Below are 27,418 nucleotides of genomic sequence, written 5' to 3'. Positions count from 1 at the left end.
GAGAGAGGGAGAGTGGAGACGTCGAGGGCAGTGCGAAGGTGCCGGGCTCAAAGGCAAATAACGAAACACATCGGACTCTGCCTTGAACTTTGGACCAAGAGAAGAAGTGTCACATCTCAGCTGCGGAACGGCGCTTCTGCGTGCCACATGCTACAGGAGAATTAAATTAAGTTAAAAGTCGTGGGCAGAGGACAAAAGGATCAAACAGGATTCACGGACTTTGTACCTGAAGTGGACAGCACCAGCTGGCTTTGCGCAAAAGGTGTGCCCTTGCCAACTGAGCAGGTCCCGGCGTGAGGAACGAGAGGTCGATCGGTTTGTGGTTTCAAGAGGCGTTGTTCTGGAGAGCCCAGCGGTTACCGGCGAAGTTTCTGGGAGTTCGCAACTGACCGAAACCCCGAGGGCCAGAGAACACACTACCAGCAGTCGATCGGTTGAGGCATTCAAGAGGCGTTGTCCTAGAGAGGCCCGGCGGCTTAGCAAGCCAGGTCCCTGAACCTCGAATCTCAAGAGCCTGAGATCACGACACATCCAGCCTCACAGAAAGCACGACCAGGTGCAGAGCAGTGGATAATGGCGGCAGTAAGCATCATCAGCAGCCACATCAAGACAGCTGCGGAGAACTCATCGAGTAACACAGAAACGCCGCGGACGACAAGCAATAGGATGAGGCAAGGGTGGAACGTTCGTCTGCCCTAAGCGTAAAGCGGAGTAAACTGCCAGGCAGCTTTCTGGCGTAATCCTTGACGGCGGTCGTTGTTTTGAAGGCGTTGCCCTGGAAAGAGAAGCACCTGTTCACCCTAATTTCGGCCCGCGCGGCCGATCTCTCTGCGAGTCCAAGGCGAGAGAAGCGACTTCGAGTCAACGCGTCGGCGAGCGAGCACAGGCGGGGGACAACAGGAGCATTTAGGAAGGTGTACGGAGTCAGCGGTCAACGAGTCCAAGAGCCACATCAGTACCCAATGCAGTCATCGCGTAGCGACACCGATGCCAACCGAGCCACCCATCCGCTTTAATAAGTCAACCCAAAATAAATCCACTGTAAACCTTTAAATTCTGTGCTATATCACTGATGTACGGAGAAGTCACGTGATATTAATTCGGTGGCACGAACGCACAATCTACTGATCTAACCGAAAGAATCTCGTAGAGAGCAAACTAATAAATCCAGGTCGTTACAGTACTAATTATAACTTAGCTTATCCGAGCATATCATTTGAAACCTCCATAGATTATACACCTTCTTAAAGCCATAAATGTATATGTTTGTTAAAAATGATCAACAATGCCACCTTAAAATAAGCATTTTAATTATATTGTTATGTATTGCGTTTATATCCAAAAGATAACTTCCCATAGTTAGCTATAAGAAAAAAAAATAAACATTATCTTTTACTCTGGGGTATAGCGTAACATTTTTTTGAAAACGTCAGACAATTGTGTCATATAGCTGTCACAGGAATATATATTTATACCCCTTACTCGTAGAATAAAAGAGTATACTAGATTCGTCGGAAAGTGTGTAACAGGTAGTAGTAAGCGTTTCCGATTCCATAGCCCAGTCGATCTAGCCATGTCCGTCTGTCTGTCCCTCCGGATGAACGCTGAGATCTCGGAAACCATAAAAATTATTTGGCATGCAGATTCCTGAGCTTCTTGCGCAGCACAAGGGTCCCAAGCACACTCTAACACCCACAAACCGCACGAGATACAGAAAGGGTCAGCTAAACGTGTGGCGGACGCCTTGTCAAGGCATCCTCTATAATTGGCTTCAGGAGGTTGCAGCTGGATCAAGGACATGTGCAAAAAGATAAGGACCCAGCCGCAGAACTACCCGGACTATGTGGACTATAAAGGAAGGCCCTCGCCTCTATATAGAAATAGAGCGGGTAGCGAATACGTCGCGTCATAAAATATGTGTGTCCCAATGTCGCTTCGGGAAAAAGTATTAAAGGAAAAGCACGACGCACCATCGGCGGGATACGTAGGAAGACGAAGGACAATTGTACGGTTGGCAGCCCGATGCTACTGACCAAGTATGCATAGAGACGCAAGAGCCCATGTAAGAAAAGGCGTGACATGCACAAAATTCAAACCAAATCAAATGCAGGCAGCTGGCATAATGCTAATCCAAGTTCCAGAGGAACCGTGGAACACGGTCTGCGCGGACTTCTTCGGACCCCTACCACGGTCTAACGGGCAACCAAATGCTGCTGGTCCTAATACACAGGTTCTCGAAGTGGGCGGAACTAGTGCCGCTGCGCAGTGCGACAGCCAAGTCTCTTAAAAAAGCTTTTACCCGAAGGTGGTTATAACGGACAACGGAGTACATTTGCGAGATGGATCTTCAAGAGTTTCTTAACCGAAATGGGTATCAGGCAGCAGTTCACCACACCCTACATGGCGCAGGAAAACCCAACAGAGCGAGCAAACAGGACGGTGAAGAGCATGATAGCAGTGAACACGAGCATATCGGAGTCCACTGGTTAGACATCAATCGTTTCTTACCTAAGGCAGGGAGCCACGACTACCGAGGGCCGTGTACGGTAAGGAAACCTTAGGCACCGAACCAGTCACGGTGGCACCGGATGAAAACGCCAACAAACTCATGGAGATCTTTGAGATCGTACGGCGGAACCTTGAAAGGGCATCCCAGGCCCAAGCCAGAAACTGTATTCTGAGGAGGAGGCAATGGACGCCAGCGCTGGGCGACGTAGTGTGCGCCAAGGAACACCACCTATACAAAACCGGGCCCGAGTTATCAAGGATACCCCGCAAGGATATCACACAAGGCAACTTTAAGGATACACTCGAAAATACCCCAAGGATGTCCTCCAGGGATACTGACCAAGTATACCCCACGACGGTTAAAATTAGAGTTCACAAGCAAGTTCCCTAACACAACATATTTAGGAACTCGGAGGTGCAAAAAACTGCAGAGCTGTGCCGTAAAAGAGCAAGCAAGGAAGGACATAACGGCAACAAGAAAAGAGGACGGCGCACAACCGACGTTTTATTTAAGCGGAGCCCGACGACAACATGAGCGCAAGACTTACCAGGCCGGAGGCACGCAAACCGGGGCAAGGATGGTCGGCGACCCGGCCTACCTGAACTCCGACGAGGACTCCGCGCTGGAGACGCTGGAGGACCCCAGCGTTGACCGGAAGGAGTGGCGGCTCCGGAAGGCTGCGAGTCCCACCGGCGACCGCACACCACCCGGGTCGGCGGGGATCAGGAAGATCCCCGAGGGAGAGGGGACGGAGGAGGAGCAACGGCGGCAGGAGGAGGAAGCGGCGCGGTGGCAGGCTAAGGTGCGCAGGGCCCACGAGGAGGAGGGCGCACGCTGGCATGCCTAGCTGTGGAAGGACGAGGAGGAGGAGCGGCGACAGTGGTAAGACCCAGTGGAGGACGCATGGGAGATCCCGATGACCCCCCGGTACGCGCCCGAAAAACGCAGCTCGGTCCAAAATTTTTAAAACTAATCCTTCTTAAAATTCTTCCTGTTATAACACACATTTTAAACTGCTCCATCACCACCTCTACGTTTCCCAAATCCTGGAAAATAGCAAATCAGGTACAGAATATCGACCTATTGCCATCCTACCTTTTTTGGCAAAAGTTCTTGTGCGGTTAATTGCTAACCAAATTGTGAGTTTTATGGATGCACACAATATTTTATCTGAGAAACAGTCCGTTTTTCGGAAGAAAAGAAGTTGCACAACAGCTGTTTTAAAAATCACTGTAGATATAAGACTACAAATGGATAGATGCAATATTACTTTTTTGACGCTTTTAGATTTTAGTAAGACTTTGGACACGGTAAACCACGAAATTCTTTTAACTAAACTGAGTCGTCTTTACATGTTTTCAACCTCTGCAACAAGTTTTTTGAAATCCTACTTATCTCAACGATCACAACTAGTAGCTACACAATCATCTAAATCATCTATTCTGTCCGTAAAACGTGGTGTACCGCAGGTGTCCATTCTTGACCTCTCTTATTCAGTCTTTATGTTAATGATTTGCCAAATATTCTTACAAAATGTGACATGCACATGTATGCCGACGACGTCCAACTTTATGTAAGCTGTCCCGTTAGCCAAATTAATGAATGTGTTCGTGTCTGTAACAGTGAATTAGACATGGCTTGCAAATGGGCAGAGCGATATAGATTATCTTTAAACCCCCTCAAATCAAAATGCATAGTAATACATAACCGATCTTTTAACACAGATCATCTGAAAAAGCTTTCCGTAAATGGTCAACAATTAAACTATGTAGACAGTGCGAGCAACTTGGGGTTTACAATACATTCCAATCTATCCTGGAGTAATCACGTAAATTGTACGATTGGGAAAATTTATGGGATACTTAGACAACTTAACGACACAACAAATTTAAAAATGCTTATTGCGAAAACTAAGCTGACACCACTACTATTCTATGGAGTCGAAGTCTTTGGAAATTCTGATGCTACTAGCCAACACAAACTCCTTGTAGCCTTCAATAATGTTGCGAGATATATATTTAATCGCAGAGGCCCAGATCGAATCTCTGATGCAACTTTTAAAATTTTTGATAAGCCGCTAAAAGTCTGGATCAAGTAAAAAACACCAGTACTGTTGCACAAAGTAATAAAAACTTACGAGCCAAAATATCTCTTTAGTAAACTAAAATTCAACGCTTCCAACAGAACAAACAATCTAATTTGTCAAAAAGTAAAACATGCCGATGCTGAGAAACACTTTTTTATCTGTGCTGTACGTTTTTGGAATAAACTACCAAATCCATTAAAAGCTATTAAGTCTGCCACGCAATTCAAAACGAAATTACACAAACATCTTCAAAGCAGTATATAATTTAAAACAAAACTTAGTCCTTAAAAATTTTAACGTTTCATATGTCAAATGTCATAGTTTTAATGTCTTGTATTAGAAATATATAGTTAAGAAAATTTTATTATGTTAATGAAGTAAATTAAATTGTGACTATCGCACTAATTTATAAGTATTCTTGTAGCGTTAGGAAGAGTGAAAACCAAAATAAATAAAATTACCATCCAGCATCGAGGAGGAAGAGGGCGCCTCGATTGGTAGGCGGTCGATTGGCACTGGCCGATAGTGTCGATCGATGGGCACAAGAAAATACTGCAAATTCCGGCAAATGGTGAACATCGCAACGAGCAGGTGGCAATATAGATAGCTGAGGGCAATCTATCACACATGTTTTGAGTGACCAGAGTGAGAAACGGCAATAAGTTAAAGAACACATTAACGAACATTGAGCTGGGGTATCGATATTCCAGTGGCAATATATAGAGGAGCGGCGCGGGAGAATTTAAAGGGAGCAGCGAGGGATTCAACGAGAGCAAGGAGGAGCAAGGAAGTTGGAAGATGAGAGTTTGGAGAGAGAGAATTTGCAGAAAGAGAAAGTGGAGATTGAGAGATTGGAGAATGAGAGTTTGGAGAGAGGGAGAGTGGAGACGTCGAGGGCAGTGCGAAGGTGCCGGGCTCAAAGGCAAATAACGAAACACATCGGACTCTGCCTTGAACTTTGGACCAAGAGAAGAAGTGTCACATCTCAGCTGCGGAACGGCGCTTCTGCGTGCCACATGCTACAGGAGAATTAAATTAAGTTAAAAGTCGTGGGCAGAGGACAAAAGGATCAAACAGGATTCACGGACTTTGTACCTGAAGTGGACAGCACCAGCTGGCTTTGCGCAAAAGGTGTGCCCTTGCCAACTGAGCAGGTCCCGGCGTGAGGAACGAGAGGTCGATCGGTTTGTGGTTTCAAGAGGCGTTGTTCTGGAGAGCCCAGCGGTTACCGGCGAAGTTTCTGGGAGTTCGCAACTGACCGAAACCCCGAGGGCCAGAGAACACACTACCAGCAGTCGATCGGCTGAGGCATTCAAGAGGCGTTGTCCTAGAGAGGCCCGGCGGCTTAGCAAGCCAGGTCCCTGAACCTCGAATCTCAAGAGCCTGAGATCACGACACATCCAGCCTCACAGAAAGCACGACCAGGTGCAGAGCAGTGGATAATGGCGGCAGTAAGCATCATCAGCAGCCACATCAAGACAGCTGCGGAGAACTCATCGAGTAACACAGAAACGCCGCGGACGACAAGCAAGAGGATGAGGCAAGGGTGGAACGTTCGTCTGCCCTAGGCGTAAAGCGGAGTAAACTGCCAGGCAGCTTTCTGGCGTAATCCTTGACGGCGGTCGTTGTTTTGAAGGCGTTGCCCTGGAAAGAGAAGCACCTGTTCACCCTTATTTCGGCCCGCGCGGCCGATCTCTCTGCGAGTCCAAGGCGAGAGAAGCGACTTCGAGTCAACGCGTCGGCGAGCGAGCACAGGCGGGGGACAACAGGAGCATTTAGGAAGGTGTACGGAGTCAGCGGTCAACGAGTCCAAGAGCCACATCAGTACCCAATGCAGTCATCGCGTAGCGACACCGATGCCAACCGAGCCACCCATCCGCTTTAATAAGTCAACCCAAAATAAATCCACTGTAAACCTCTAAATTCTGTGCTATATCACTGATGTACGGAGAAGTCACGTGATATTAATTCGGTGGCACGAACGCACAATCTACTGATCTAACCGAAAGAATCTCGTAGAGAGCAAACTAATAAATCCAGGTCGTTACAGTACTAATTATAACTTAGCTTATCCGAGCATATCATTTGAAACCTCCATAGATTATACACCTTCTTAAAGCCATAAATGTATATGTTTGTTAAAAATGATCAACAATGCCACCTTAAAATAAGCATTTTAATTATATTGTTATGTATTGCGTTTATATCCAAAAGATAACTTCCCATAGTTAGCTATAAGAAAAATAAATAAACATTATCTTTTACTCTGGGGTATAGCGTAACATTTTTTTGAAAACGTCAGACAATTGTGTCATATAGCTGTCACAGGAATATATATTTATACCCCTTACTCGTAGAATAAAAGAGTATACTAGATTCGTCGGAAAGTGTGTAACAGGTAGTAGTAAGCGTTTCCGATTCCATAGCCCAGTCGATCTAGCCATGTCCGTCTGTCTGTCCCTCCGGATGAACGCTGAGATCTCGGAAACCATAAAAATTAGGCTGTTGCTATTTGGCATGCAGATTCCTGAGCTTCTTGCGCAGCACAAGGGTCCCAAGCACACTCTAACACCCACAAACCGCACAAAACTGTGGCTCCTACAGCTTTGATGCTAGAATACAAATTTTAAATGTATAGTTGTCATCAATACCTATCGATTGACCCAAAAAAAAGGTTGCCATGCTCACTTTACCGCCCACACAACCATATATTGAGATCGCGGGTAGGTGGCGCATTTCAATGTCGCTTTGCTGCTTGCATATCTCCATTTCCCTTTGGTCCCTTAATCTGAGTAACGGGTATCTGGTAGTCGTGGTACTCGACTATAGCGTTCTTCCTTGTTTTATACTAAGATTCCGAATATACTGTTTCTAAACGCACATTGTATGATTTTAATTGCATGATAGCATTTAAGCTGCAACGGTATATCATCATTGGATTGCCGAAGCTAGCTTCTCTTTTGTTTTATTAAATGCCCAGAAAGACATTCCTTATTTACACGCTACACAAGAATGGTTATAGTTTTTGTGTTTGATAAACCCTGAAATTCACATCTTGCTTATACAGCGTGTCTCGCCTCATATGCCACGGAGACCGTGATGAAAATTTGCCATGGAAGACGGCGATGCAACCTGGCGGCAGACGCGAACACATTTGGAAGCCCTTGCCAACCCAACTCTCGAATGTACTTAAAGGTTGTTTATACATGCGGTAAGTGAGAAACAAAGGTCAAGCTTCATCTCTACATACTAAATTAAACTTGGGCAGTCAGATGCCGATTAATATTCAATTTATTTCCGTAATTTCAATTGCGGTTCCTCTCTTTGTTGCTCCTGTACAGTGCCAAAACAAGTTCTTAAAGATAGCAAGGAGTCGGAAGTAGAGCCTGACGAAGCTGAGGACTTAGACGGCGATATGAATGATCTATACGACGATGAGCTGATCTACAAGGAGTCAGAAGCTATTCCTAAGCTATACAGCAATACAACAACGGCAAGACGCGGTAATGGCACCAGCTCAGCCGGGTCGGGGTCCAGTGCTAACGTGTCGAGCAACCAGACCATAATGAACAGATCCCAGGTTATAGATGGCGATAAAAGTGGCGTGAATCCTGTGATGACACACAGTGCTGACCAGAGTCTGGAAGGTATGCCATTTAAAACAACAAAAAGTTCGTAGACAGACTGTAGACCTATTTAACGATAAAACAAAAGAGAACGTTATACTCGAGTGCCTCGACTGTCAAATACCCGTTTATCAGCTAGACAGCTTTAAATTAAATTAGTCTAATATACTTGAAACTTTTAAACTCTTCAAAGCGAAAGATTTCGGTTTCCACAACTGGCACCCCCTAGCGGGTATAACTTTAGATGCTTATACGTTTTAATGAGTGGCCCGACTTCAAAAATTTTTGGATCCGTATTTTGGATGGATATATTACAAATTATTATTTTATTTTTATTGAAATTTTAAACTTACCAACGGGTATCCGGTGGTCGTGGCACTTGACTATAGCGTTTCGTCTTGTTTTTTGGTCATTGTTTCCGCGGGAACTATAATCACAAATAAGGCAAAAGAGTACTTGTCCCTAGGGAACAATGCCTCTTATTTTCATATATTGTTTCTTATATATTTCCACGCCCAATATCGATCCACTTTTATTCGATGTTTTATTCTAACAGAGGACCAGGAACGTTTATATTTGTATCTTATTGTCTTGGGCTCACTGGGAGTGCTTTTCTCTATAATCATTTTCGCAACTAAGCTAGTGCTTCAAAAGCGCGATCTTACTACTGATGCGCACTTAAGCTCCTTGGCCAAAGGAAGGGATAGAGCAATTGAGGAGACAATTATCCAGAGCGGTTTAAACGATACAATCTCAGAAATAGACGCCGACATTGACATTAAAACTCCACTGCCCTTACCCAGTGTGTTTAAAAATGAGGTAGGTACTATTGAATAAGAGCCTTCACCGTCCACCCACTTACCTACCCCCACTTAGAACTACCTGACGTACGCTCCAGCTAGTAGCCTTTACGCTGGTTTGTCCCCCAACCAGTTACCTCCGGTGAGTTGCCCAGGACCTGGCGCCGAGCTTATGCCAAATTCAGTTTTAATGGCGGGTCGTCAGTCACCTGACCTCATCGGTGTAGCGCAGGGACCTTTTGTCACCACGAGTGTTGGCAGTGCAGGCGGTCAGGGTCCAGTAGCGGGCATTCTGACCTCAGCTATTGTGATTGGAACTAGCGCCCCCAGTAACAGTCCAATAAGTAAGTAATCTCACCGGTGTACTTCGATTGTTATTTCAATGTCGTTTTCTCTTGAAAGGTCCAATGGTACCCATTACCTCGCTGGACCCGTATACGAGTGCGCCTTCAATCAGTGGTGGGTATATCATTAACCCCGACAGCATAAGTGTGCATCAACGGCAGAAGAGCACCCCAACACCGGCGTCCTTGTTGACTAGAAGCTCGCCAGCGCACCAACCGCAACCGCCGCTAGTGAATGTCAGTTCACAAAATAATGTGTCCATACCTGGTCAGGGCACATCGACATTGCGACGGGCAAAGCCAAGTATTTTGCAGCCGCATCTTTCATATGACGGCACCGCCCCACGCACTCTCTCAACCGGCGTGGCCGTTGGCTCACAGTTCTACTACGGATGACAAAGTACATTGGACTGCGATCCCCATGTGTACACCACAGCTTTGGGTGTGGAAATACGCGTGGCTCCCTCAATTGTGGCAGATCGTTCAAGCGCAATTGAAAACTTTGCCGCATCTTAGCCATTGACTTCGGCAATGCCAAACTCCTCAAGATTATTGGAAAATTTCAAATGAGGCGTAAGGGACAATTCGAAGAAAATTTCTGCTGGCGTTTTCAGCTATAAGCTAATCCTAGATCCAAAGTGAAGATGGCTGTTATCTAATTACTGCCCCTAGATTGGTACAGATGCAGTTTTAAACATGGAAAAACACCGGAAAATGAAGAAAGCTAATAAGTTAATTCAATTTCCACATTCTCTAAAAAACTTTTAAGACAATGTCGATGGCTCTAAAAACGGAATATATTTTGACAAAATGTTCAAGTTGTTTTCGAAAAGTATTACTTATACTCGCGATAGAAAGAATCAATTAACCGGAAAAGGTTTGCACTGATTAAGCAAAAGCGATTTGTGGGCACGTAGTCACAATTGCTCAGTCCAATTTATACAAGGCACTACTGGCCTCATCCCGAGCACGGCTTGGCAAAAAGCAAATGCATTGTGCACACGATCCAAATTTTGGGGCACTTAACAAAATTCATAACAAAGCGTGTTGTTAAATTAAGATTTTCTATGATCTTTGATTTTATATCATTTTCACATAAATCTATAAAATTTGTTATTTAGCTATGCTTGGTCGGAGGTTTTCTTCAAACTGTCAAGTGCCTTCCTAATTAGTACTTAAGAGTGTAGTTTTCGTTTACTTAAAATTGAAAGTCATCGGAGGGGACGGTGTAGAAGTTAGATAAAAGAAGGCAACCCAATAGATATAAAATTAGTGTATTAAAAATTGTAAATAAGTAGCTTTGTGGATATAATATTCGATTGTTGGAATTTTGATAAAATAACTTCCTGGCATTAGAAAGGGTAAGGTGCAGAGTAGGGAAAGATGACGAACTGGCCAAATCTCACATGTGACGTTACGTAAATATTACATACAATTGTAGTCGATTTCTCGTATCGTTCTGACTATGTAATTACACTAATATTATTAAGTTCGTGAGATGTTTTTAACCATAGAGGATGAGCAAAAATTAAAAAACCAATTTATAAGTGTTTCAGCATTGCCAGAGTAAAGAGATTTGGAAAACCAAGTGAAACAAATACACTGGTCGGCATTTTTTTTATTTTGACGAAACAAAAGTTAAATACATACAAACATACAAAAATTTGTATACTTCTATTTTTTATGATTTTTATACCCGTTACTCGTAGAGTAAAAGGGTATACTAGATTCGTCGGAAAGTATGTAAGAGGCAGAAGGAAGCGTTTCCGACCCCATAAAGTATATATATTCTTGATCAAGATCACTAGCCGAGTCGATCTAGCCATGTCCATCTGTCCGTCTGTCTGTCCGGATGAACGCTGAGATCTCGGAAACTATGGGAGCTAGGCTATTGAGAATTGGCGTGCAGATTCCTGAGCTTCTTACGCAGCGCAAGTTTGTTTCAGTAGAGTGCCACGCCCACTCTAACGCCCACAAACCGCCCAAAACTGTGGCTCCTACAGTTTTGATGCTAGAGTAAAAATTTTAACTGAAATGTAATGTTCTTATCAATACCTATCGATTGACCCACCCCACCCTAACGCCCATAAACCGCCCACAAACTTCAAAAAATCGTAAATATGAACGTGGATATCTCGGAAACTATCAAAGATAGAGAATCGGGATTTCAGATTTATATTCCGTAGCTTTATACGCAGCGCAAGTTTGTTACGCGAATATGCCACGCCCACTCTAACGCCCACAAACCGCGAAAACCTGTGACGCCCACAATTTTTATGCTAGATAAATTTTAACTGAAATGTATTGGTCTCGTCAATACCTATCGATTGGTCCAAAAAAAAATTTGCCACGCCCACTCTAACGCCCATAACGCTTAAATCTGTATACCGCCCATAGGTGGTGCATTTTAATCTCGCTTTGCTACTTGCATATCTCTTTTTAGCTGAGTAACGGGTATCTGATAGTCGAGGTACTCGACTTTAGCGTTCTTCCTTGTTTGATATGATGATCTCAGAAAAATGTAGTATGAAAAAGAGAAAAATTTGAACCAAATGCAAACATTTACACATTTTTAAAAAATCAGAAAAAAAATTTAGAAAATAAATTTTAAAAAAAAATTTGGCAGTTACTATTTATTTTGTTTATAAAACCTTTTTGCATCAAACATTTTTGTTTTTAAATCGTGGAAATAAGTTTAAAAAGTAGATTTTAAATTTGCTAAATGGGTTAAGAAGAGGCTTGTACCTGGTAGGGTATCATGACACACATTTTGTAAAGTAAATAGATTTAATTCTTCCCGTATGTGTTGACATTATACCGCTAATTTTATCTTTTCTAAAGCCAATAATTAGAAAAAAATACTTTTTGTTAATTTTTGTGATTAAAAAATCAAACAACTGAGTTTGTTTAATTGAAACCCAGAACTAAAATAGACATTTTTTAAGAGTACATCTAAATTTGTAATTCATTTCAACTTTTTTTGAAATAAATAAAAATAGTTTTCACATATGCTAGAGTACTTTTGTCTATTTATGAGTTCGATATCTTACACCTACATCTTTAAAAAGTTAAAAAAAAAGGATTCATCAAATCTTGAATTTTACCATCGAACTTCAACAGGAATTTTCTCAATAGATGACAGCAACTTTCTGCTTTTAAACTTTAAAAAAATATTTATTTTTGAAAAAGTGGCAATTAAAAAAAAGAATCGTTCGTCACCATACTCTACACACCCCTACAAAAAATTCTGGATGTTTAAAGTTCTTAAATACCGTAATTATTAAAGTGTTTGTACATAAAATTATTATTGTAGGTCGGATTTAAGATGTGAGATAATTCACAAATCATAACTGGTACTCGAAAAAAAAAATGTTAAATCAAATGGAAAATATACATAAAATCATACCAATCTTATAAAGGCACATTAACACAACTAATTAAACTCCCTTACAGCTATGCCAAATCTGTAATCATGGAACATTGTTACTTTTAAAACAAAAATGCATTTTGCTGGAAAGTCAAAAAGGATTGTATTAAATAACTACATTGAGGGTGAATTGTGAAAAAGCTTTTTTGTTGGCCATTTTCCTCATATGTATATGTATTGTAAATTTATACGATTCATTTAAAAGAAATCAATATACTATATATAGAAATAAAATTTAAATAAATTGTAAATTCACATGCTGATATCTAAATATATTCCTTCTATTTATATTTATTCATTGGTAAGTACAAAACTTCGAATATCTCTGAAATTTGCTAGCAACAATAAGAAGTGTTCCACTCAATGTCAAATTACAAAGTAAATCCTCTGTTTAAACATCTCTAATTCCGGATTTAGTAATCTAATTGACTTCGTTTCTTTTTATTCCCTTGAAGAGGGTATTATTACCAAAGATATGATTTTTTATACCCTTGCAAAGGGTATTCTGATTTCAGTCAGAAGTTTGCAACGCAGTGAAGAAGACGTTTCTGTCCCCATAAAGTATTCTTAACAAGGAATTCTGCACACCAAATCTCAATAGCCTAGCTCTTATAGTTTCCGAGATCTCAGCGTTCATCCGGACGGACAGACAGACGGACAGACGGACATGGCTAGATCGACTCGGCTGGTGTATATATATATATATACTTTATAGTGTCGTAAACGCTTCCTTCTGCCTCTTACATACTTTCCGACAGTATAAAAATACAAAAACTGATATTCCCAATAATATAAGATAATTCCCTAAACTGTTGAATCGCTGAATCGTTGAATTTTGGTCAGCTGTTAATCAGCTGTTCCACACAAAGTCAACTTTCAGAAGTTTAAGCAATTCAACAGCCTCGGGGCTGTCGCTGTTCTCGACTAAAAGTAAGACGGTAACTCTGGTCAATTGTAAACATGGAGAAATTGCAATCGTATAAAATATGCAAATAAAGGGTATCTGATAGGACGCTGCCTGTTAGGAGTTCTAATAGTTTAGTTTTTGGCATATTCTCGGCATTTTCCGTAATTTTAAACATAATCTTTGGTAAACATATCCTGGCTATTTGACAATCTGACAAACAGCTGGCATCTTAAAATAGAAAATTCAACAGGGAACTTTTAGGGTCATTCCCTTAATTGCTGTTTAGGGAATACCCTGTACATGTTAAAAAACACCGAAGCTATAATTTTCAGATCGATCATATGGCAGCTATATGATATAGTCGTTCACTTTTTGTTAAATTAAATACGAAATTCAAAACAAATTCAAAAATGTTATTTCTAAACTTATGAGGTTATATGTTAAAAAACACCACTGTACTGAAACAAACTTGCGCTGCGTAAGAAGCTCAGGAATCTGCACGCCAAATCTCAATAGCCTAGCTCCCATAGTTTCCGAGATCTCAGCGTTCATCCGGACAGACAGACGGACAGACGGACATGGCTAGATCGACTCGGCTAGTGATCCTGATCAAGAATATATATACTTTATGGTGTCGGAAACGCTTCCTTCTGCCTGTTACATACTTTCCGACGAATCTAGTATACCCTTTTACTCTACGAGTAACGGGTATAATTATAGCTTCGGTGTTTTTTGACATATTATCTTATACTATTGGGAATATAATTTTTTGTATTTTTAAGAATTTCGAATTACATTTTATAATTATAACTGCTAGTTTATACAAATTTCGGCTTGCCGAATTTAGCTTCCTTTCTTGTTTTTGTTTAATTTAAAACCACTTCTACGATTTTTTATAACAATTCCTCTGACTTCTTCTACGAACTACTTTTGCAAGAAATAAATGTATATCTTATTAGACTTTTGGAGTATGTGTCTGAAAGTCAAAAAGTAAAGGTATTGATCAATACCTATCTAAATGTTAATCATTTGAAAACATTTTGGCCAGCGCTTGGGAACTCAAACAATCCAATCACAGGATGATTGGGGTCTTCTCGTCTCCGCTACCCATTTCATTAATGAGTCGGTGCATCAATATGTCCTCCTCGCAAGAACCATATACTCCGCGTCGTTACTGCTATGGGCGACACTTCGCTGCTTTTCAGAAAGTCAATAAATTTGATCCAATTCAATTTTCGAAATATTGGAAAATCGCCGTAAAAAAACTATCCAATAAACTGTTACAAAAATTTTAAATTCAAGAAAAATTCGCACAAAAATCAATCGCAATCATAATAAAACAATTTTTGGATGCATTGTTTTAATTTTTAGGGTGATTTTGATCAGAACTTGCTTCGTCTAACCTTTTCTTAATCGAATGGCATATCGCCCTAAATTTGATGCTTTTACTTTTCTAAACGCACGGGCGATCGTTCTAAAATTGTAACAAAAGTTCGAAAATGGGTATCCTAGCGGTACTTTGCATCGTATTTTGCACTTTTATCTGAACGGCTTGGGTTTAAACCCTCAAGGAGCCCTCTTTTGCGTAAGCTTTATAATCAAATTGACTTAGTTTGGAATTATTTAATAAATAAAATTTGTAAGTTTAAGCTTAAATTATTTTATTTTTAATGTTTGTGCCTTAAAGCCTGTTTTGTTTGTCTTTAGTTAAAGATTAAATGTTAACCCCGAGCTCTGTGGTGCAGTGGTAGTGATCTCGTCTTCAAACTGAGCGTTACTGTCTTCGAGTTATATATTATAAGGGCACCATCTCTTAAGGCCATTCGAATTTATGGTAGAGTCGTCAATGACATTTTAGTCAAAAACATAGAGAAGTATAAAGCATTATTAACTTGTTTTAGAACAGCGAATGTCAAACAGTTAACGCAAATATGCAATGGAAGTATACAAGTTGGTATTTGAATGCAAGTTATAAATCCTATTTACCGATAGGAGAATTTTTTTAAAAAACTTTGGCTTGCCTTTTTTAATCTTTATGTCTATACCTAAAATAATCCTAAAGACATGAACAGAAAATTGACGTCGGCTCATAAGATTTAACCAATTTACTTGCAATCCTTACATTGATTTAATATCTAATCGCGAGCTTACGTAAAGGAAGGCTAAATGAGATCTAACTCGATTCGATTACTACTTTCAGAACTTGAAAATCAAACTGCATATGCACTCCAAAACCGTAAGAATGATGCACAGTGTTATAAGCGATGATTTTTTAGATTTAAACAATCTGAAAAGAGTTCAGCCAGTTCCTAGAAAATATAATGTAAAGTATGCAACAGGAAGCGTTTCCGGCCCTATAGAGTGTATATATTCTTGATCAGCCATGTCCGTCTGTCCGTCCGTGTGAACGCTGAAATTTCGGAAATTATAGGAGCTATAATGTTGAGACTTGGCAAGCAGATTCTTGCAACTCTTTGCACAAGTTTCTTTCAGTAGGATGCCACGCCTGCTGCAATGTCCACAAACGCCCATAACTCTAAAACCTAGATCCCAAGTCTTGAATATTTTGTAAAAATTAAAATAAGATTTTTTTCTTATTTTAATACCCATCTATCAGCCAAAAATTATTCAAATCAGACCATTCATTAAAACTTTATAGCACAACACATGCAGAAGATCGATTTTCTGTAAGGATGTCTCCATCCCTCTCACACTCTCTTTAGCTGGGGCCAACGACTGTAGCGTTTTCACTTCTTTTTATAAAAATGTTCTTAGTCTCTGATTATACCCGTTACTCGTAGAGTAAAAGGGGTATACTAGATTCGTCGGAAAGTATGTAAGAGGCAGAAGAAAGTGTTTCCGACCCCATAAAGTATATATATTCTTGATCAGGATCACTAGCCGAGTCGATCTAGCCATGTCCGTCTCTCCGTCTGTCTGTCCGGATGAACGCTGAGATCTCGGAAACTATAAGAGCTAGGCTATTCAGATTTGGCAGTAGAGTGCCACGCCCACTCTAACGCCCACAAACCGCCCAAAACTGTGGCTCCTACAGTTTTGATGCTAGAAAAAAAATTTTAGCTGAAATGTATTGTTCTCATCAATACCTATCGATTGACCTAAAAAAATTTGCAACGCCCACTTTAACGCCCACAAGCCGCCCAAACCTGTGACGCCCACAATTTTCATGCTAAATAAAAAATTTTAACTGAAATGTATTGGTCTCGTCAATACCTATCGATTGATCCAAAAAAAAATTTGCCCTGCCCACTCTAACGCCCATAAAGCTTAAATCTGTCTACCGCCGGTAGGTGGCGCATTTGAATCTCGTTTTGCTGCTTGCATATCTCCATTTAGCTGATTAACGGGTATCTGATAGTCGAGGTACTCGACTATAGCGTTCTTCCTTGTTTTTAAGCTCCCTTTTTAGGGCAAATCGCCTTAAAAAACAGAAAATTCGCCATTGGTTAAAAAAAAATAGTCCTTGCATTTAGGGAGATTGATTTCTGTAAGGAGAGAAATCGGTCCGAGTTGGTCTTAAAGTTTTCATTAACCATACCAGAAGAAGAGCCGGACGTCGGCGAGTCGTCGGGTGTACGACACGCACCTGGACATCAGCTGGTGGCCAGGAAGACGGGAAGTTACTTGGGCGGGAACTTTTTTTTCAAAACGGTTTGGTGGCCTTTTGCTGCTTCTGTTTCACTCTTTGTTTGTCTAGTTGTTGCTAAATTTGTTCACTCGAGATTTTACTTCGCAAATGGTGGAAAGCGCTTGAGCGACCAGCCGATCGTAGTGTGTGAAAGGGGCAGCGGGTGGTATAACAAAGAGCTTCGGATAGGGTGCAGTTCGTGCCGTAGCACGTAGCGAACTATTGGGCGGTACCTTCAAAAATTTTTTCTGTAAACTTTATTTACAATTTTATTTAAAAAATTTATTTTTTCAAAATTTTAGCTTCAAATTTATGAATAATTTTGAAGTCCGATTGAAAGCAGCAGCCTACTGCGGGAAAAGGGCCACACAGTTGACCCCCTGGGTCCACGGTTTTGCATTGCAGTTGCTGGTTAATGAGGTGCACTGTGTTGGTCAATATCCAAGTCAGTTAGTACGTCTATAATGGCTTCTGGCAGGATATTGTTGAGAGCTCGCTCTATATCTAAGAAGGCTACTAGAAAAAACTTGTTATGGAACGACTTTTCTTTGTCCGTGACGAAATTATGTTACGGTAGGTTTGCCCTTTCTGTAGGCGCGTTTTCCGTCGGAGAATGAACACCACCGTGCCGAGTAGGCCCATTTCCGGGATAAAATCGGTATCGAATACCACTTTGAAGATCTGGCGGAGCCAGCTTATCGATAACTTTTCTGCGACCAGGGGCTTAAAAGGTTTGAAACTGTTGATAGCCCATTTGCGGTTTCTGCTGCTAAGGAGATAGTCGAGGTTTGATGTACCCGACTCACTCGGTTTCTCTGTGTCCACTGTTCCACTGAGACTGCCTGGAAATTGGACGTCAATAAGGACTTCTGGCGACTCCTGGCTAGAGGTAGACCATGATTTGTCAGAGCGTTTGATATATTTCACATTAGGTTGAGTTATGGGTAGGATTTTCGTGAAACGCGATGCCTCTGATTTACCTTTTATGTCAGTGCAGTACTGCGCAAACGAGCGCCTTCTTGCCCTACATAACTCTTTGTTGTAAAATGCCGGAGTGGCTTTAAATTTTTGCCATGACTCCTCAATGTTATGAGACTTGGCTTGATTTAAATGCGTGCGGGTGCTTTTCCTGTGAGCTCTAAGTTCCGAGGACGAACAAGATGGCTTACTTTTCATGGTCCCTTGCGCTGATCAGACAAGTGCCTACAAGGTTGTTTAGGTTAGATTATGGTATTTCCTAGAGAAGATGCAAATTAAATTCGTCACTGGTAATATTTAAAAAAAAAAGTTTTATTATTTTATTAAACTTGGTGTTAAATCTTTTTTTCTTCTTCACTTTTACAAGACACTTATTTATTATTTTCGAACCGATCGCGGTCTTGGACAAAATAGGACTGAATCTTAATTCTAAAAAACTCTCCAATGAACCTCGGCCAGAAGCTTTCCTTTTCTTAAGCTTCCAGAACTTTAATTTTTGTTTAAAATAAAAACTTATGCTGAAACTGTCGCATCTCGTTGTGAAATGAAATTATGCTGACCGATGCAATTTGATTGAAAATCGGAACGCAATATGTTCTGAACTTAGAACGCAATACTGTGGGCTTTGAACGGAAAAGTTTGGGCTTCGAACGGAAGCTTGTGTTTACATTACGATTGGTTTATTTATCTTAGCAGGACGGTCAAGCGCGGCCCTCGAAGTAAATGGCAAAGGCAAAGGCAGAGTCTTTAAACAAAGGCAATGTCGCTGAAGGCAAGGGTAACATAGCTGAGATTGAATTCAAAAATTTGTTTATAAATTCCATAAGTGGAACCGTTTCACGGGTTGGATAACTCTCCCCCTTCTAAAATGGATCGTCCCGATTCATGTAATGGTCGTCATTCTGAACGGAATGCCCGCCTATCATTTTTCAGCCAGAAAAACCAAAAACAATAGTTTTCGCAAACCCCTATTAAAGTATACTTTACGGCAGCGAGGGGTAATCTTAGCTTAGCTTTTGCGTATCAGCTGCATTGTTCAGTGCCGCCAACTGGGTTCAAATTTCCATGACGTTCCAAGAAAGAAAGCTTGAGAGTCTGGAAATTCTCGGTATATAAACGCCCACGCGGATGCAATCAGTCTCTTTCACAACCCGCAAAAGTATTCTTCTCCGACCGTCGTCTAATTGATCTTAAAAAAAAAAAAAAACGCTACCAGGTTAAGTCGACGCGCCATTGATAAAGTATAGCACGCCAATTAAATTGCACAAAACCCAAACCATGATCGTTTTTGCATAAGTGAAAGAGAATTTCCTATCGGATGTGGCAGATTGCAGTCCGTTCGGGAATGGCATAATCTCATGTGCCCCAAACACGTGCTGGGTAGTGGAAACATTTCCGGAAGATCTCTTCCGCTGCTGCTTTATTTTCACTTCCTGGAAAAACCTCTTAGATCACAGGTATGGGCCACCTTTTTGGTATATCCGTATTCTAAACTAAATCAGCTTTCTTGGCAGTTCGAGGGCTGCCCGGGCTCAAGCTCCAATACGCCAGCGGCTTGCTAACACGAAAAGGCTAAAGCCAACCATCTCATGAGCCAGTATTAGTCGTCTGGCGTAGGGATTTTACGGGTCTGGGAGGTCTTATCCGTCCCCACCAAATACCGGCAGTCAAGGCAGTCCCATCTATTAACGCCCCGGAGGAATACCGTAGCAGATTCGAAGCAGAACAGCGAGTCGATTGACTACCCCCCTAGGAATCGCGACTGACCCCTGAAGAACAGAGACTCTTCTAACTCTACGTAGCATTCTAACAAAGAAAAATATTTTAAGAGTAGTGGTTGCGGAAATTAATAATTTGTGGAACCCGACCATCGCTGAACCAAAATCATCGTTTGCCCATATAATCTTTATTAGTGTAGATGCCAAAATAGAATTCACAGCTAACAACAACACCGTCTCATCACTATCACGCTGGAAGGCCTTTCAACGCTGGAAGTTTAACCATGTGAGTCATATTTATGCGCCCTTATGCGCTTATAAAGATTATTACCTAAAAAGTATTCTACCCCAAAGAAAGAAACAAACCCAAATGTATCATTAATCTCGTGCGAATTAAAAACGAGATTCGCTCGGTTCCACAATATTAATAACTCCGAACCCCCCCAAGAAAAATAATGACCCAAAACCGAATCGTAATGCTGTTTAGCCACCATATCACTCAAATTTTCGAACCTTGGTTTGTAAGCTCTTAATAATGAAGTTATAGGAATAAATACTTAGTTGTAAGTCCCAAGAATGTTGCCGATATCCAATTCCATAAATTTAATCCGGCGAACAATTACTTTGTACATACGTAAGAAATCTTGTTAAATTTTCTGGTGTCGGTAGACACTAATGAATCAGATTCAACTAACGATAATGAAATACTACCTATCTGAAAGAAAGAAAATGTTAAATCAACAAACGCCCCTTTGCAAATAAATATGTATAATACCTTGAAGAAAATCATGAACGGCTAAAGGTGTGTTGTTTCCTGAATTGACATGGCAACTTAAATTATGAATCGGAAGTATCTCTTGGGTATCTTCGTCAAATAGCCGAAAAGATTATGGTTGGGTGGGTAGAGAAAGCAAGTGTCGAATATCAGCTAAGACCTTGTGAAACGTTAGCCTGTCAGTAGTATATTTACATTTGGCTCTCTCTTTTCTTCTTTCTTCGTTTCTTTTCAATGTTAAGTTCTATAAAGTAGTTTCTGTAGGAATCCTAAAAATTAAAGTATGTATGGACAGTTAGAGACGGCACACAGACCCACCCCATCGCCGAAAGAGCTAAGGCACTAGAGGATTCCACCCGTCGTTCTCATAACTGGGTAGAAGGAAGAGATCGCTAATCACAACGTATCTTGTGTATCGCGTACTGGCAATACTTTTATTTGTCGCGAAATAGCAGCTCCCCATCCTGAGGCACCCATTACAATATTTACGATATGGAAATCATGTTGAATTATGTACTTAGAAGTTTGAATTTCAATAGAAGTTAAGCCTTTTGATTTGGTAACTTCCTGACTTATACCCTGTATGTTTATGATGTGATTATCTTGAATGTTTTAAAAATTATCAGAATTTTCCTTCAATAAGGATATTTCCGCACCTGTGTCTAGTAAGAGAACTAATTATTTTCCTGTTGCTACGTTTGTGAAAGTGACAAATGTATTTTGACTGAGATTTAAAGTGTGAATTTTGATGTTGTTTACTGTCGTGTATCTAAAGGTGTTTGGGAGTTTCCCGAATTTGTTTGTGCCACTCTAACATTGTTATTGTGGTTGTTGTTTCCCCCACGGCTGTTTCCGCCGCTGGTGTTTCCACCACGGTTGTTGTTTCTGTTATAATTGTTATTTTGGTTATTTCTGTTATAACCATTGTTTTGATTGTATCTGTTATTCTGATAATATCTGGTATTGTTATAATTACCTCGATTATTACCTCGTCCGCGATTTCCACCGCGCTGCGGGTAATTTTTGTAATATAAGACAGTGTTTGGCTGTCCGGTTGCTTCTGTGATACTTCTTACAAATTTGGATATGGCTTCATTCATTGTATTGCAGGTACCGGCTTGCATTATAGTTTTTACCTTATCTATTTGGCAATTTTTAGTCATTGCTTTCACTGCATGCCGAGTGGAATAAAGTCTGGCTAACTCTAGGGATAAGCCATCTGTTATAAATGCACCTTCTAAGGATTTCGTCATCTGCTCAACCTCTTGTGTGTACGGTTGGCAGTTTTATTGCGTTGTTGTAGGCTCATCAGTTTTGCTGACAACACTTCTACAGTTTCGCCTTTGACGTTGTTTTTTAATCTGGAAATGACTTCAGCTATTGTTGTTTCATCTCCGATTAGATTTCTGGCGACACCTTTTAGCTTTGTTTTTATAATTGAAACTGCTAATTGTTCGTGTTCGCCTTTTATGGATTCAACTATTTCTAATGCATCCATAAAACTTGTGAAGTTTTCAGAAGGAAGGGAAGGAGGCCCAGCAACTAAAATATATAGACCTTTGTGTACCCTTGCCTTTTGAATAATGCGACATATGTTCGTAAATGATAAAACAACCATTTAAAATAATAGGTTTCTGTTTTAAAATATTTGTATTTCTTAAAAAAAATGTATAGGTTTATTAATATTATTTAATAATATGTGAAGTTTTAAGAATATATTTTTATAAACCGATTTGCATAGTCGGATATGTCTATAAATACCCTGCTTTTATGTGCAAGATGCATAGACCAAACGGGACATGCCAAAAAAACAGAACAACAACGGATTAGCGGAACCGTTGTTGTTGTTGCTTGTTGTTTTTATGGAAGGCACGCGTCTTTTTTCGTCTTTTTCACTTGCGTTTACTTACGAGTATGTGAAGGAGTTAGAATTGCACGCAATTACGTAGTTAAATAAAATAAACCAGTGGTTTAAAAGTGATACCTATACGATTCCCAGGTAAGTCTGTCGCAGACCATTATTTATTTAATCAGTGAGAGTAAAAACAAGTTAATGGGTATTAAAAAAATGGAAAATACAAGATTCCCAAAAAAACACGCGGCGGAAAAAAAATAGCTGTGAAAAATTTTAATTTTTGACGTGAAAAACAACAAATGTTGCATATAAATAAACAAATGAATGAATCTGTGAACAAATTTGAAAATCTTATTGAGTGCTAAGTTCCTTGGGACCAAAAATAAGAGATGTTTGTTTTTATAACTTATGATTTTTTGTATTAATAACATTAAAGCACAATTTTTATTTTTGTGTAAGTAAACAAACATGGCTATTTATATAAAAATCTCAAACATCTATAATTTTCCGTTCCTGGAAAAGTGGTATTTTTTCCGCATCTGCAAAATAAATAAATGATTTAATAAATAATAAAAAAAAAACATAAATAATTTTTTACAACAAAATAAAATAAATCAAGTGACCGAAAACAAAAGTTTGCTAATTTCTTCTCGATATTTTTTGCATTTTCTTATATTTTTAGACAAGGCTGAAGGTAAATCTATAAAAAAATGGAAGGCTAAATCGTTTCATCTTAAGCATATTATCCGAGGAACTTGTTCTGTCCCACAACTTACTTATTAAGTAAGTTTTTATTGAGGCTGAAAGTAACTATTGTTTGTAAGTTTAATTTTTAAAAGACTTCTGGGATTTTTACATTGAATGCCAAAGATAACATTTCTTTTATTATAAATAAATCTTACAAATAACGATTACTTTCGGTCACTCGTTTTTATTCTCGTCTTGTTTTATTTTTAAAACTAATTTTTTTCTAATACTAGATGCAATCGCCCTGGTCAATCCCTCGGAGCCTCCCGAAAAGGCGCTGCAGAAGGCAATGCGGTGCGTTAAAAACTTGAGTTGTACCAAAAAAAGGCAACGCCGGCACCAGATGCTGAGGAGGAGGTGCCAGCGACCCCGATAACACCGGAAACCCCCGAGCTCAAATTTTAAAATAAACAAATAAAAATAAAAATTACAACTGAAATTTTTTTTGCTGCTAAGCGCTCAACGTGCGCTGAAAGTGCGCTTTTTCGCTGCTTGAATGAGCGCTCAACGTGTGCTGAATGTGTGCTTTTATCGCTGCTCAATCGAGCGCTCAACATGTGCTGAATGCGTGCTTTTTCCGCTGCTCAATCGAGCGCTCAACATGTGCTGAACGTGTGCTTTTTCTGCTGCTCAAAAAAGCGCTCAAAAGGGTGCTCAAAAAGCGGTCAATGCGTGCTATTTTTTGAGCACTGATGAACCCTAGGACATGCCTATGTTAATTTAAGCACTTAGTTCCATACAAATTGTGCGCTCATTGAGCGCTCAGTGATGAGCTTTTTGCAGTGATTGAGTGCTCAATAAGCGCTGAATGGCCTTAAATGTTAATTTATTTATGTAGATTTACAATTTGATCAAAATACTCTGTTGCACACGGGAACAACTTCGATCAGAAATTCCGAAGGAGCTAGTTGGAGTAGGGGGGATAGTTATACCCGTTACTCGTAGAGTAAAGGGGTAACTAGATTCGTCGGAAAGTATGTAACAGGTAGAAAAAAACGTTTCCGACCCCATACAGTATATATATTCTTGATCAGGATCACTAGCCGAGTCGATCTAGCCATGTCCGTCTTTCCATCTGTCCGTATGAACGCTGAGATCTCGGAAACTATAAGAGCTAGGCTATTAGGATGCATGCAGATTCCTGAGTTTCTTGCGCAGCGCAACATTGTTTCAGCAAGGTGTCACGCCCTTTCTAATAACCACAATCCGCCCAAAACTGTGGCTCCTACAGTTTTGATGCTAGAATTAAAATTTTAAATTAAAAAAAGGTTGCCACGCCTACTCTAACGCCTATAACCATATATTGAGATTGCGGGTAGGTGGCGCATTTCAATCAGGCTTTTCTGCTTTCATATCTTCATATCCCTTTGGTCCCCCTAGCTGAGTAACGGGTATCTGACAGTCGAGGCACTCGCCTACAGCGTTCTTCCCTGTATTTTACTCGAAATTGCAGAAGTGGAAAATCCAAGTTAGAATGTGTGTTTTGTGCTTGTCTACAGTATTTCGACCCGAGTCCGCAAGAATGCAATTTCGCGATCGTGAAGGGTTTTCAATGTTTTTCAAGGTTTTTTTCTCGCACATGTGGACTCGTGATGTGACTTCTAATGTATTGCCCTTGAGCCAATATTTTTTCAGATCTACCGAGAAAAACAATGTTTATTGAATACGTTTTTAATTGTTATTATTTTGATTCATTTTAAATTGGCAATTGGGTTCTTCTCCTAAAGAGAATGATCCATCCGAGGTGAGAAGAAACTTGACTATACGTTTTTTTAATCATTTTAATGTTATTGTTTTTTATACATAATTAGATTAGTATTACGCACATCTTAGCTGATTGTCAAAAGTCGAAAGTGGTTTTAAGCTTTAACAAAACACAAAGGGACTAAACCAAAAGTATAGAGGGATATTAAGCACCATTGATTGTGAATACCAAGTCCTACATGGAATTCCTTCGAAACAGAACTTATTTTGGAATTTAGCAGAGGAAATAGCTTTATTTTTTGACAAGGAAATCAAGGTGAGAAAGTACTAAACTTTGCTTTAAAATCTAACTTGAAATATTTTGAAGGAAACGTATTTTATGAAAATTCATGGAAAGAAATTAAATAGCAGTTATAACAATTTGCAGAAAAAGTTCAGTAAGGACAAAATATTAGAAAAAACTAAGTGGAACACAAGGAAAATTGTTCTTCAAATTCGATCATCAAACCAGGAAACTAACAGACTCATGAAGAATTCCGTATTCCTCTGTAATATATTTTAAGATGATGAGATACAAGTGCAAATTCATTGATGGCAATTTAACGTTTGCCCTAAAGAGGAAGTCATCGAGAAATGGAATATAATCTTTGACTACCGTATGAGCGTCTTGAAAGGGTCTGCTAATCTAGCCGAAATATTACAGGAGCTTTAAATTATTTTATATTTTTACTTAGATTGAAGCAGACTTTGCTAAACTTTACCCAGCCGTAGAGGATAGCTTGACCGAAAAATGGGAACATTTTAAAGATAAAGTTTTGCCAATTCTTAAGTCAAACATAAAGGACCAACAGAGCTTAGTTTGGTTAAGAACTTATGATGTTCAATCTATCGGTAAGAAGCACAATTGTTTTATCTACTTAAACAGGTCTATAAATACCCTTCAGTTCTCCAGTAGGAACGCGGTGACATGTCTCAAGGCAAAAAGCATTTTGTTTTTTTTTGGCCCTAAAACGCTGTGCCGCTGTTGACGTCAGCAGAGAAGTCTGCGCAGCGTAGAAGACTGCCTACGAAAACGATCGTGCAACAAAGAGAGGCAGATATTCGGAGCTTCCTTCTCTTTCTCTGTCTTATAATCTGCCTGGATTCGGCGCTCTTTTAGAGACAATTTTCGGCCGATCTGTTATTTCTTTTGCGGGTCCGTTATGTTTGGCTAGCGACTAAGATTTCGTCGGAAAAATTTTCGTGGCGCAGCGACATGTGAATGCCCTAATATTTTAGGAGCATTATTGTATAAAAAAAAAACTAATATTGATTTATAAAAATAAATTATTTGATTTTAGTAAAATTAAGTAAATTGAATTTACTTATAATGTTATGCTTACGTATTATACATTAATATTACAATATAATTTTTTAGTTAAGTTATAGAAATTAAGTCCGTTAAAATTGATTTAAATATTTAAAACATTTTAATAATACCATTTTTAAAAAATTCGGATTGTATATTTTACTTAAGAAGTACAAATTATACAGTCGGATATTTTTCGCTTTAGAAAGGGTATTGGTGCAGTGGCACGCGCCAACAGCGAAGAGAAAACAAAAGATATCAAGTAAAGGGGTGAGAGGAAGACCTGGTTCATTCTGTTTGAGTTATTGAAAGGGAAGCAAGCCATTTAAATTGTGCGCAGCAGATTTACTTTTTTCGTTTTAAAAGTGAAAATAATAAAGTCAGGTAAGTGTTACAGTTTAAGTTTAAAGTTTAAGATGTTGTGCATTGATCTTAGTTTAAAATATTAAGGTATTCAATGGGTTCCGTTAGCCGAAAGTGGATGATGAAATGTTTTGCGCCAATAAAATCCCGCAAAGGGTGAAACACAGCTCTAAAAGGTAAATATGCAAATAACCAAATAAAACGAATTTTTTAAGCATATGCCCATACATTTTTTCAGGAGCGTTGGTCAAGTATTCGGAGGACCCGGACAAAGGTTTAAAGAAGGCGATGACCAATGTAAAAAGCAAATTAACGTAACACAAAACTAGGCTTACTAACAATAATTGTCCTTTAACAGAAAACCTAGATAATACTATTTAATTAAAGTAAATGTATAAGTAAATAAATATGTATGCATTTTAAGTTTTATATTTTCATAAGTGAAAACTCATGGGAAAAATTCTGATTTTCACAAGTGATTTCACTTGGGACGTGTCACCGGCACGTGACAGGCCTTACGAAAAAGAGTATAGGGAACAAGTGAAATCCCGTGGGACTTCAAAAAATTTTCATTTGAATTTT

General features: G+C 39.8%; 1 protein-coding gene across 1 annotated transcript in view; it reads left to right on the top strand.

The window, feature by feature from the left end:
- Positions 1–12,432, top strand: part of LOC139352815 (uncharacterized) — a 97,444-nt gene extending 85,012 nt beyond the window's left edge. Inside the window, exons 6-10 of the mRNA XM_070995450.1 lie at positions 7,663–7,806; positions 7,937–8,242; positions 8,778–9,040; positions 9,098–9,365; positions 9,424–12,432. Coding sequence (XP_070851551.1) covers positions 7,663–7,806; positions 7,937–8,242; positions 8,778–9,040; positions 9,098–9,365; positions 9,424–9,761 — 1,319 coding nt within the window. The 3' untranslated portion in view covers positions 9,762–12,432. The remainder of the gene's footprint in view (positions 1–7,662; positions 7,807–7,936; positions 8,243–8,777; positions 9,041–9,097; positions 9,366–9,423) is intronic.
- Positions 12,433–27,418: the final 14,986 nt, after the last annotated feature.

Source organism: Drosophila suzukii, chromosome 3, assembly GCF_043229965.1.
Source record: "Drosophila suzukii chromosome 3, CBGP_Dsuzu_IsoJpt1.0, whole genome shotgun sequence".
NCBI classification, from domain to species: domain Eukaryota; kingdom Metazoa; phylum Arthropoda; class Insecta; order Diptera; family Drosophilidae; genus Drosophila; species Drosophila suzukii.
Note: the sequence above shows the minus strand (reverse complement) of the source record. Positions and strands in the feature narration are given on the sequence as shown.